Raw genomic sequence first — 11,990 nt, 5'->3', positions numbered from 1 at the left:
CTCATTTATTCACCCTCATGTTGTTTTAAAGATATTTTGAAGACTGCTGGTAACCAAACAGTTTTGGTTCCCACTGACTTCCATTGTATTATTTGCCCATAAAATGAAAGTCAGTGGGAACCAAAACTGTTTACTCTTCAACATTCTTTAAAATATCTTCTTTCATGTTCCAAAGAGGCAAGAAAATTATACAGGTTTGGAAAGACATGAGTGTGAGTAAATTATGACAGAATTGTAAATTGAAAACTTGAAAATTTGAAACCCCTCTTCTTTCTTACAATTACATGCACAATTTCCTCCATCCAATCAGCTTCACTTGGATTTACATCCCAGTATGGAAGAAAAGATCTGTTGCTTCTTCCATTAGATCGCAACATTAAGAAATTACCCATTTGCATTTGAAATGAGCAATAGCACTTTATCTGCAATGCTGCAGGTTTGGGCTCATTTCTAATACAGTGTTACCACTGTACCATTTTAGCCACTTTGCAAAGCTGCATTTGATTGTTACAGGATTGCAATGTTTCTACATCGGAAACACTAGAACGTTCAGTTGTTTTTTGCAGGATGATTTTGTTTTTCGAATGCAATAAACTCTAAAGATTAAGCAAATTTTGAGCCTTTGATGCCTTTAAAGGTTTTGAGATCCTTAAAAGACCACTCTCACTCACTTGATCTGTCTCTCTCTCAGGCCGCGTGCAGGCCTACTGTTATCACCAAAGATCTCCTGCACTGCTGCGTGTGCTGGCTCGCTCTCGCCCCTGCAACCGCAGCATCTCCAGTATGCTTCTGCCGTAGGCGTCCCGTAAGTTCACCCCTATCGCTGACATATCTGAGGCCGAGCTGCGAGTCAGTCGTTTCAGCGCCTCCCCGTGCCGCAGCGCCACCTCCTTCATTTTAAGTGTGAAGTAGCAGGCGGAGAACCGATCGTTGATGATGGCGATAGGTAGCGAGAGAATTAGAATGCCAGATAGGATGCAGATGAAGGCCATCACTTTTCCTAGTGCCGTGTCCGGACGGATATCTCCATACCCTACTGTGGTCATGGACGTGGTGGCCCACCACCAAGCGCTGGGTACATTGGTGAAGGTGGTCTCTGGCATGTCATGTTCAATAGCGTATTCCACTGTGGCGAAGATGGAGATGCCCACGGAAAGGAACAGCATCAGGAGGCCAACTTCCTCGTAGCATTGGGCGATAGTCATGCCCAAAGACTTGAGACCTGGATCACACAAAGAAGAGATAAAGTTTTTTCATTTTTAATTTTTCCTTTTTTCAGACTTGTCAGTAAGACAAAAAGCCATTCAGAAAAAATATATATTTGTATGGCATGTGAATATTGGTGTCGTTCTGAACAGACCCACTGGGAAAGTTCACCCAAAAATGAATAGACATTGTAAAAAGTGACTTTAAAACTGTTTTTTTTTTTCTATGTCAGGTGCATGATTTGGTTTTAAAACCTTTTATTTTAAAATGTTTTATTGTTTTTTTATGATTCAATTCACTAAATAAATGTGTTAAATTAACAGCCCTAATTTTAAAATTATTACTGCATGCCAAGAGGATAGAGACTATTGCAAATAATTAACCTAATTACTAAATTACTGTTAACCTTTAAACAATAGCATGGAAAAAGGAGAGGCATCTCAAATAATTAGGGAAGGAAAAACATTAGGGCACTTTCTGATAATTTGTGTAATTTGTGTCAGTGTTCCCCAATGCATGGAACTCTATGTAACAAAGAATCAAGCTACAGCAGGTGTTAAATGCTGTGTCCTAATTTGCTTATTCTACGCCCTTAAAGGGATAGTTCACCTTCAGTTGCTGGCCCACATTGACTTCCATATTATGAAAAAAAACTAGCAGTAGATTTATAATAATACATAATAGAATCCTTCACCAAAGCACAATGGTTTGTGGGGCATATTAGCTATTAGAATGTCCACGGATCCACACTGCAAAAATCTACCTGAAAAAGTAGACCATCCAGGGACATGGACGAGTTTTTTCTTTTCTTTTTATAATAAAAAATTATAATAACAATTTATTTTAATTTTCTATAATTTATATTAATGAATTTATAAAAAGTAATTTAGTTTTAAAGACCATTTCTACTCTGTTAAATTGTCTGTTATTGCTGCTGCTGCCTTTAAAATTGGCATGATATGGAAATCCTACCTATCCACCCTTCAAAGATCTACTTGAAAAAGTAGACCATCCAGGGACATGGACGCAGGGATAATGTGTGTGTGTTTGTTTGTGATGGTTATTAGTTACATTGTTTCACCATTAGATGGGGACAAGAGACTGTTTTTATGAGTGAGTCAGCGGTAAAGACTTTTATTTTGAAAGAGAATGAATCAGACTTGTAAAAAATAGTTATTTTTTTTACTTTCAACACCACCTTTTAAGATGCAGCCAACAAAATAAGGACCAACGCTGTCATTGAAAATCACCCTTAACAGATGAAAGTATAGTACGACAAAGATATCGCTTTCTTCAGCAGACATTCAGACTAATGTTTTATTGTGAATATGAAATTGAGCTGAAGAATGAATGCTGTTGTCAGATGAAGGTAATCACACTCGCTCACTTATTATGCTCTTATAATACTCTGCATAATAAAATTAGCTTTTAATACAGTGATATAATGAGCTTGCAAAGAAGCAACTCCTTTTCAAATTAGTAACAGAGGCTTGGACTCAGAGGTTAAACTGTCAACTTGAGATCTGAGATGTTGAGAACATTTGCATCTGCCAGTTTGTGAATATTACTGCAAAAGATAAATCAAAAAGTTTATAACAGTTATCAAATCATCCAGATATTCTAGCTTTTAAATATAGACACCTGAGAACAGCTGCTATACTCTCTCACTACAAAATGTCACGGCTTCCTGAGAAATGCTTTTTTTATTCTTTTTTTAGCAGCCCCACTGAATACATTTACAGACAGAACATCAAGAATCTAAAGTCGACACCTAGCCTACTTACTGTGTGTATCAAAGCATGCCCTTTTATTTTTAGAAGCAGGAACTGTATTTTGTCATTAATACGCTGGCTTTTATGGCCCCTTAACCCACGTCTGAGGTGCTGGAGTCAACATGAGCTTCTGTGAAAGACTAAGCTTCTGTTTGAAAAAATGAAAATGCACTGGGGAGCACTCAAAAGATTGATATTGAATTTGTTTTTTCATTCACTTTCATTCTCATCTTGACTAACGTGTCACATTTGTCTGAGCACAGTTCATATTTGATGTTTATGGCTATGGGGTTTGCCTGACTCCATTCACTTTAATTTATTTTGTGTCTTCTGATCAGACGAACCACTAATGAGAATAAACACCTTCAGAGATGCAGAGAACGCTGTAGACAAGAGGGACCGCATTATTAAAATGTGACGGTTATGAAAATAGTCGCTCCCATTCCCTCTGTGGATTATCTGTCAGTGTTTTCTTCAGATATCTATCCTGAAAACCGAACCGACCTTGTCTGATTAAAAATGTGTTAAATCTAAACAATGATAGTGAGACCCTGTGAAAAATTCAGTCTGTTATTTAGTCACGAAATAAAATATGGCTTTATATCCTTTAAAAGAGAAAAAGAACCTTCCAATGGATAATTTATGAAACTCAGTTTTCCCTAATTATACATTTCCACATGAAAGTTGGCATGAAAAGACCCTAGTCACACCAAATTCCCCAACCGTACCCTTGTATTTTAGCCCTTGCATATCATGTTGTTTAATTATTTGTGACTTTATGGCAGCATCTTAGAAAGAGATTCTTTCTTTTCACAAAAATGCAAGATCAAAGCCACAGGTCTGTTTTCAGTAACTTTGTGTATGTAAGGATATTCCTTTAAGTCTCCCTGGGATACTGTCAAAATATGAATGATGAATATATTTACTCTCTCTCCCAAAAATAGACTGACATCATCATGAATTATTTCATTCCCCAGGTTGAGAGTCCATCAGGACCATGTTAAAATGCCCAAAAAGGTCAGTCGTGTGTTTTACGAGTACCTTTGGCAAACCTGCAGCACTTGATTCACATGTGCAACTCACAACAGTGCATGTTCGAAAAGCTAGACATTCATTAAATCACTTAAATCACTTTTTTTTTATTAATTACAAAAAAAGTACACTACCTTTCAAAAGTTTGGGCTCAGTATGATTTTTTTAAAATGAAATTAATGCTTTCATTTTGCAAAGATGCATTAAACTGCTAAAAAAATTACAGTATAGACATTTGTAATGTTACAAAAGATTTCCTTTAAAAAATGCTATTCTTTTAAACATTATAACAGTCAAAGAATCATTAAAAATGTATAATGGTTTCCACAAAAATATTTATTATTTATTAAAGGTAAAAAAAATATATATATATATATATTGCACTAATGTGTTTAACATTGATAATACATTTTTCTTAAGCACCAAAACAGCATATTATAATGATTTCTGAAGGATCATGTGACACTGAAGACTGGAGTAATGACTGCTGAAAATTCAGATTAGCCATCAAAGGAATAAATTACATTTCAAAATATGTTAGAATAAGAAAAAATATATATTTTACATTGTAATAATAGTTTGCAATATATTCTACTAAATGTTTGATCAAATAAATAAGAGACTTTTTTCAAAAACATAAAACATTTTTACCAACCCCAAACATTTGAACTGGTAGTGTATGATTATATGATAAGTTTCAATAGGTATTTCACCTGTTGAGTGTCGGCCAAGTTTTAGCATCCTGAGAGACCTCATTAGGCGCAGCACCTGAACTACCCGTCCAACGTTCTCCAGCTCCGTAGATCCACCATGCAGGCTCTCCACGGCCAGAGTCACATAGAAGGGCAGAATAGCCAGTAGGTCAATGATATTCGCCACACTCCTGCTGAACCTACACTTATCTCTAACACACATGAACCTGAGCACCAGCTCACCGGTGAACCAAATGATACAAATGTACTCGAGAGCATCCAAGATGATGGGTGCACCAAGTATTGTGAAGTCCAGTGAAATCAGAGCAATGTTCAGGATGGACACCACTACAAAGAACATGGATAGCGTCCCAAACATCTTGGCCGCCTTAGAGGAGTCCGGCTTCTCCATAAGATCCCATAGACGTTGGCGTAACTCCTGGCACAAAACACCGGTGAAGTCCTCCTCCTCGTTGTCTATTACTTCAGCATCTTTACGAATATCAAACGAATCCTTCATCTCCTTCCGCCGATAGTATCTGTCCCTACAACAGCTGTCTATGCGGATCTCATCGATGCCCCAGTACTCGATCTCCTGAAGGAACGAGATCACACACAGCTCCTCTCGCACATGTAAGTGACCCGTCTTGTAGAAGTTCATGATGTACTGAAAGGTCTGCGAGTTGCGGTCAAAGAAGAACTCGTTCTCCAAGAAATCTGCATCGTCGCATAGATCTAAAGCAGAGTCTCGACTAGAGAGGGCCAGCTTGCCCAGACGAGTCTCCGGGTGAGAGGCCAACAGTTCCTGAGAGAGGATATACCGACTGCCTCCCACATTTATAATGAAGAAATCCAGCGGATCGTTGCTAGGTAGTGCAGGCTCGCTGAAGAAAACACTAGAGTCCAAGGACAGCAGTGAAGCATTGTCCTCGTAGAACTCTGCTGGACTTGATGAATCTGTGATCATTGTGTTCTGTGTAACGCTGAGCCCTGAGAGACCCAGTGAAGGAAAGTGCATTAGTATGACAGAATGAAAAGAGCAGTATCAATAATAATAAGGATTTGGCAGCTGGTCTAAATTTAGGATAAAAATGTAAACTTTTCACACTTTAAATGGTCTCTCATAGCCCTGGGCAAACAAAATCTTCAGTTGTCATACTTTATGATATAGTAAAAAATGATTTATTCCGATTTTGAGATTCCAGACTGTATTTGTGAACCATTGGTTAATGCAGATAACCCTATTGCACAAAATGAGTTAAATAAAAATCTGTCATCATTCAGCCTCATGTGTTTTCAAACCTGTATGACTTTCTTTTTCAGATATTCTGAAATATTAAATACAATGTTTAAAATATATTTAAAATATCTCAATTAAGGTCAGTGGGGTTCAATGTTGTTTTGTACAAAACAGTTGAAACATTCTTCAAAATATCTTCTTTTGTGTTCCGCAGAAGAAAGAAACCATACAGGTTTGGAATGACATAATGGTTAGCAAATGATGACAGAAATTAAATATTTTTTGGTGGACTTTCCCTTTAAATCTTCTGAAACATGCAGCAAAAAACAATAGCACCTCCTCATCACTCCAGTTAATGCTTTTGCGCTGATGCAATAACTTTCAGCTTTGCAAGTTTGTGCAAATGTATAAAGCATATGAATATTAATGACGTAAGCACTGAGACTAACGTGCAAGCAACACATTGTTTCACCTTGAAAGATTCATAACTCAGGGTTAAAACTGACCTTAAGTCTGGGTTTAAAAAGACGTTAACACAGGTTAACAAGCCCTATTATATGTTTTATCCAGTAAATATCACACATTACAATACTTCATCTGCCTTATGATTCTCAACTAAGCATTTTAATAGATATAAAAAAAGACAGTTTGGATAGTCTGTGTATACAGTTAGCTAAGTGTAATACCAACTTATTGATAGCTCTGTGTATTGAATGAGTAAATTCCCTTAATGAAAATGTTTTTTTCTCTCTCTCTCTTTTACGCCATCACTGGCATACATCAGACACGGTAGGAGGGAGAAGAAGCCTTTGGCAGTGTCCTACTTCTTCAAAGCTGTGTTGAGATTTAAATATTTTAGCTGGCCTGTCTAATTAATTGAACTAATGGTACTATTTTTGTAATCATTAATTCTCTTTGGTACGGTCCTCTATAATATTGTCACGGTGGTCATTTTTAAAACCTGCATTTTTAACAAGGTCCCATGGGATCACACTAAAGAGATCTGAGCACAATGTAAGAACAACCTTTGAGAAGGCATTTTCACTAAAGCAAGCCACTGTCAATGTACTGTATCACTGTAAAAAGTGAACACAAGCACTGCTGTTTATACCTCATCTCATCCTTAAAAACACTTTCATTAGTGTAACCCAATAGACTCAAGTCAGTCCAGTCACATTAGATTCTATTTCTGACTGAAAACCAGTCAATACAGAATTAAGTACATTTTAGGATTTTAAGTTAAATGGTTTCTTCTTCTTTTTTACATTCTCAAAAACATAAAAACCTAAACCTAAAAATAGACTGAAAATGCAATTGAAAGGAAAACACTGTCTTCTCTTATATTAAAATAAAATGCATGGAAGTAAAAGCATTCTAAAAAATTTGAGCTCTACTACAATTATACTGAGAATCTTTTATTTCCAAACAAACTCTAGTTCAATGTTAAACATATTCAGTGGGGAATATAAAGCAGAGGTTTGTGCAGATCCAGAGAAGTAACAACAAATTAATATTTTACATAATTCAAATAATTCCCATCTCTCAGTCTGATAATGACTGTGCAAAGTCATGCACTGTTTGTCAGTTATTTTACAAGGTATTTAGTGCACAGTTAAAGCGCTATACAAGATTCTAAATAGAAAATAATATATAGAAATCAATTAATACTAAAATGGGCTGTATGTAAATAAGTTTTAAACTCATGCAGCCTTTTAAATATCAGCTGGATATCTAAAAATACAAAACATAAAGAATGATACAGGATCAACAGTAACTGTGGACACCCACCTTCAGCCTATAAACCTACACTGAAAGCTCGTGTGTGAGGTGAGCTGGATCCATCTGTCTCTTCACTCTGTTCCCACTTCAGAAGATGCTGATCCACTGTCGATAAACTAAAGTACATAATGCAAACAGAATATTCCCAAATGCTCAGAGAGAAGTACTGATGCGGCTCGCGGTTTCGCAGGTTCATCAGAGTTCGGAACAGTTCTGAAGCGCGCCTCGTGCACCTTTCAGAAGCGTTTTAACGCGCTGGAGAGAGTGCGAGGTATCAACCAATCAGGAGTCATTTTCAGGCTGCTAAGCAACAAACTCCAGACACTTAATACAACCAAAGAAAAAAAGAAAAGAGAAGAAGAAAAAAATTAGACGCGTTGTAATCGTCTGGAAAAATCAAAGCTTCGCTGTCACGAGATCTACGCTTGTATGCGCGCGCACTCGCGCAGCACGTAGAAAGCAAACCATGCTTTGATCCTCGTGGGTGGGTCAACTTTGCCCTTAAACCTACGCTTGTTTCAAATAACTTTTCCCACACATTTCAAAACAAAGTCCATGGTTTGGTGGTACGAAAAGGGTGGACATGCAGCTGCGAGTGGATTTACAAACTCTGATTTTATAGCATAAAACCCGAGAAACAGGATTTTGTGAGAGGATAAAGGTTTGTCGGTCCCTGCTTTTAGGAAACCTGAAATGTAGAATCACATGACAAAACACTTTAACACCTCAGATGTTTATTTTACTGGTTTTTAGTATTATATTATATACCGATTAATATGATATGAATATAACAACAGCAATAGCCTATGGAAGAAAATGTAGTCTAATCACATTGATTAGAACATTTCTGATCTCACTGCAGGTCTGCATATTGTATAACTACCTAATTGTATAACTGGTGATGTATTCATGAATGAATGAGTAATTATTGAATCAGCAGGTGGATCACAAATGTGTGGAAGGAGATCTGTTTTCAGAATAGCATACCATCATTATTTCACTATTGCTGAATGAGCACACATTTTCGGTACACAGAAATTATTAGCTTTGATCTATCACAGGTTTTTCTTTATTCGTTATTTGGTCCAACTTTCTAAAGTTACAACATTTTCTACACAAAATGTAATTGAAATGTAAAATAACTGAAGAATTTAACTTGCAGTGTGAGTGAAAAATATCAAAAGATGTATAATGTGCACCTGATATAGTGAATAATTTTGGAAATGCTATTTCACTATTTCTGAGCCTATTTCTAAAGTAGCATGTATTTCACTATTTCTAAAGTAGCATGTTGCCCCCTGCTGTTGTGTTGGTAAAATTACTGGAAATAATTGTAACTATATAAATACTCAGCTGAGAGAACCTAATTAAATTAAATACATATCTTTTATAAAACATACTTTAATTAAAATTTCGGGGCATTGCCTATAATTTATTTTTTGATGTTCTAAATTAAATATAGGCCTAAATTATATAGTGGCCTTAAAAATATTTGCACAATTAAGTCAATGAATGCCACATCTAATGGCATTACTTTAGAACAGACAAACAAATTATCAAATTGCATCTAGACATGGAATAAAATACACTAAAGTAAAATTTGGATATCATTTTAACAAAGAACGATAGCACGAGCACACTTTCAGCAAAACACTTCACAAGGAGAATTTTGTTACATTTGAAAATATACAATTGTTATGAAAACATAGCCTATAGGCTATTGTAATGCATATAAATGAATTCCGACGGGAAACTAAGTTGACCATGTGAATGAATTAAGTATATAGGCTACTTTTTATTCACATTAGACCTATATTTTTGATACCACACACCCAAAGGGACAATTTACCAACCATCTTGTTCCATACTTGAATACTGTTGTTCCTTGGAGAAGTTATTGACAGGCAACATCCAGTATTCACTTTAACCTTTTTTTCATACAACAAAAGTGAATGTTGACAACAGAGAGGTTGTAATTCAGAAATCCCATCTCCACAGTAGAAAGAAAGACTTACTAATTCGAAACAAGTTTTGGGCTTGTTACTCCAAACACATTAGTTACTCCTTTGAAAAGTAATACTATTACTTTACATATTACCAGTGTTGGACAGTAGCCTAGCTAGTTACTAATAGTTGCAGTAATAATATTCATTTTTGCAGTAGCTGACTAGTATTGCGACTAATTACTGATATGATTTTAGTAATATTACATTTACCATCCATAAAACAGCTTGTTACTTAGTTATTTTTGATGCCTCAGCCCATACAGATTTGAAATCCAACAATCCAATTATTTCAAGATTAATTTTCAGAATTTTCACAACTTGCACAGACACATGAAGTCACCACCAGAGCTTCGGGGAAAGCTAAAAAATTTGGAAATGCTTACATTTCAGATGTTGGAAACAGTGGCGGCTCCAGACAATTTTGATTGGGGGGGCAATGGGGGGGTCCTGGTCTTTTCAAGGGGGGTCTCATGAAAACCAACAAAAAATACAGTGGACACGGCTAATAACTGCATATTTCTGCTACTAAACAACAGAAACACCTTTGCAATGTAAACAAATGACAGGCTACATTTGTTATTCATATCCTTCACACTGCACTTTCATGTCAGGTATATTATGCATTTTTATTGACATTGATATTTTTACATTTATGTCCAGAGATATATTATTGAGTTTACAGGCTAAAGTGGTCTTGCTGTTGTAAACACTGTTGCTATTGTAGAAAAAATATTTGCATCACATTTAAAATCTGAATTGTTTTTATTTTTATAATGATAATTCAGAGAATGAGAAAATCTGAATAAGCCTTACCAGTGTTGTGATAATTATTTTTACGTGTTAAAAATAAATAAGTACTGTAATATAATAAAAGTTTATTCAAATAACATAAAAAAGACCAGACCCCTCGATGCCTGTGAAACTTTTCTCCCTCAAACAGCACGCTAGTGTTACTTCTACACTACAGGCTACACACAGCAATATAAACAACGTATCTGCATGTTCTCACATCACATCGTTCTTGTAAAATAATAATAAGTAAATAAACATCAAAATCACTTCGCTGAGAATGAAACACCACTTACCAGCTGCCACGATGTTGAAAATATCCTCTAGCAATTAAAAAATGCGCGTGCAGCATGAGGAATCTTCCCGGTTGGATGAGGTCGTAGTCAGGTGAACTGTCATCATGTTGGTCATTTTATTTACGGCTTAATTATTATTAATAAATTGTACTAATATTATGATTGGGCGTGGGCAGGCATTCACAAAAGTGTATGTTATTACAAAAAAAATTGAGGAAATTTTGCTTTGACAAAAGGGCACTTAAGGGGCAAAGGAGCAGGTGCTCAAGTGAACCGGTTCTTTCGGACAATTCGATCAAATAAACCAGCTGAAAAAAAAAAATGGTTCACCGGTTCTTTTGCGCTCGATGTAATGCCGTCATTGGCGATGATTGCCTTCATTCAAGCCTTTGGTTTACCCGCGCTTATAACATTAGCACAGAATCAGTTCAGAATCAATCACCAAAAGAATCAGTTCGGTTCAGATGCGCTCTGTGTCAGTCTGCTTCACGCTGAATCACGCATGCGCAGTTATCATCAGCTCATCTGTTCTCGAATCGGACGCGTCCGACAGAAACGGTTCTCGGTTCAGTGTATGAATAAATGTCGAAATAATTATTATTTATTATTGTTCTGCGTCGTTTGAAGAGAAACATTTTTGGATCTTTATCCCGAATATATATATTTTTTAATCAGGAAGAGGCTGGGGGGTCAAATGGGGGGTCAAGGCATTTTTTGGCAGGGTCTTGAGACCCCCCAAGACCCCCCCTGGCGCCGCCGGTGGTTGGAAATATTGCCATTACACCGATTTTGTAGTTTATGATTGACTGATTTTTCATTAAATTTTATAAAAAAGACAGTAGACATTTATGATATAAAAAAGATTTATATTTCAAATAAATTCTGTTTTTCTGAACTTTCTATTCATCAAGGAATCCTGTCGATGTTTCTGCCATGTTTCTCCTCCCGCCTGCAATCAGGAAATGTTAAAGCCCTAAACGAAGTAAACAGTGTGGCGTGAAGACAATAATTTCTTCTTAAATTTCTCCTAGTTTGTTAAATGATAGTGATTTGTTTGCATTATATGAACTCTATGTATTATAATGTATGGACAATTTTCAGTTGTCATTATTTGTTGGCAGGTGATTTTAAACACAGAAGTCCTTTAGAAGCACTGAGGTGTAAGCCGTTGGTTGATT

The 11,990-nt window shown here is 36.2% G+C and overlaps 1 protein-coding gene across 1 annotated transcript; it reads right to left on the bottom strand.

Moving 5' to 3' along the window:
* Positions 1-419: 419 nt before the first annotated feature.
* Positions 420-8,123, bottom strand: LOC113074047 (potassium voltage-gated channel subfamily V member 1-like). Its single transcript, XM_026246759.1, has 3 exons — positions 7,731-8,123; positions 4,724-5,692; positions 420-1,222 (listed from the first exon to the last, which is right to left on the bottom strand). Exons 2-3 carry the CDS (start codon positions 5,667-5,669, stop codon positions 714-716), a joined length of 1,455 nt encoding a protein of 484 aa, XP_026102544.1. The 5' UTR covers positions 5,670-5,692; positions 7,731-8,123; the 3' UTR covers positions 420-713.
* Between the last annotated feature and the right edge of the window lie 3,867 nt (positions 8,124-11,990).

Source organism: Carassius auratus, unplaced genomic scaffold, assembly GCF_003368295.1.
Source record: "Carassius auratus strain Wakin unplaced genomic scaffold, ASM336829v1 scaf_tig00013521, whole genome shotgun sequence".
Lineage (NCBI taxonomy): Eukaryota > Metazoa > Chordata > Actinopteri > Cypriniformes > Cyprinidae > Carassius > Carassius auratus.
Note: the sequence above shows the minus strand (reverse complement) of the source record. Positions and strands in the feature narration are given on the sequence as shown.

Bases quoted from the DNA above. Each gene is read 5' to 3' on its own strand.
- LOC113074047 (XM_026246759.1), bottom strand. From the start codon at position 5,669: ATGATCACAGATTCATCAAGTCCAGCAGAGTTCTACGAGGACAATGCT. The intron at 1,223-4,723 runs GTGAAATACCTA...TGTGTGATCCAG, and splicing joins ACTTGGCCGACACTCAACAG to GTCTCAAGTCTTTGGGCATG.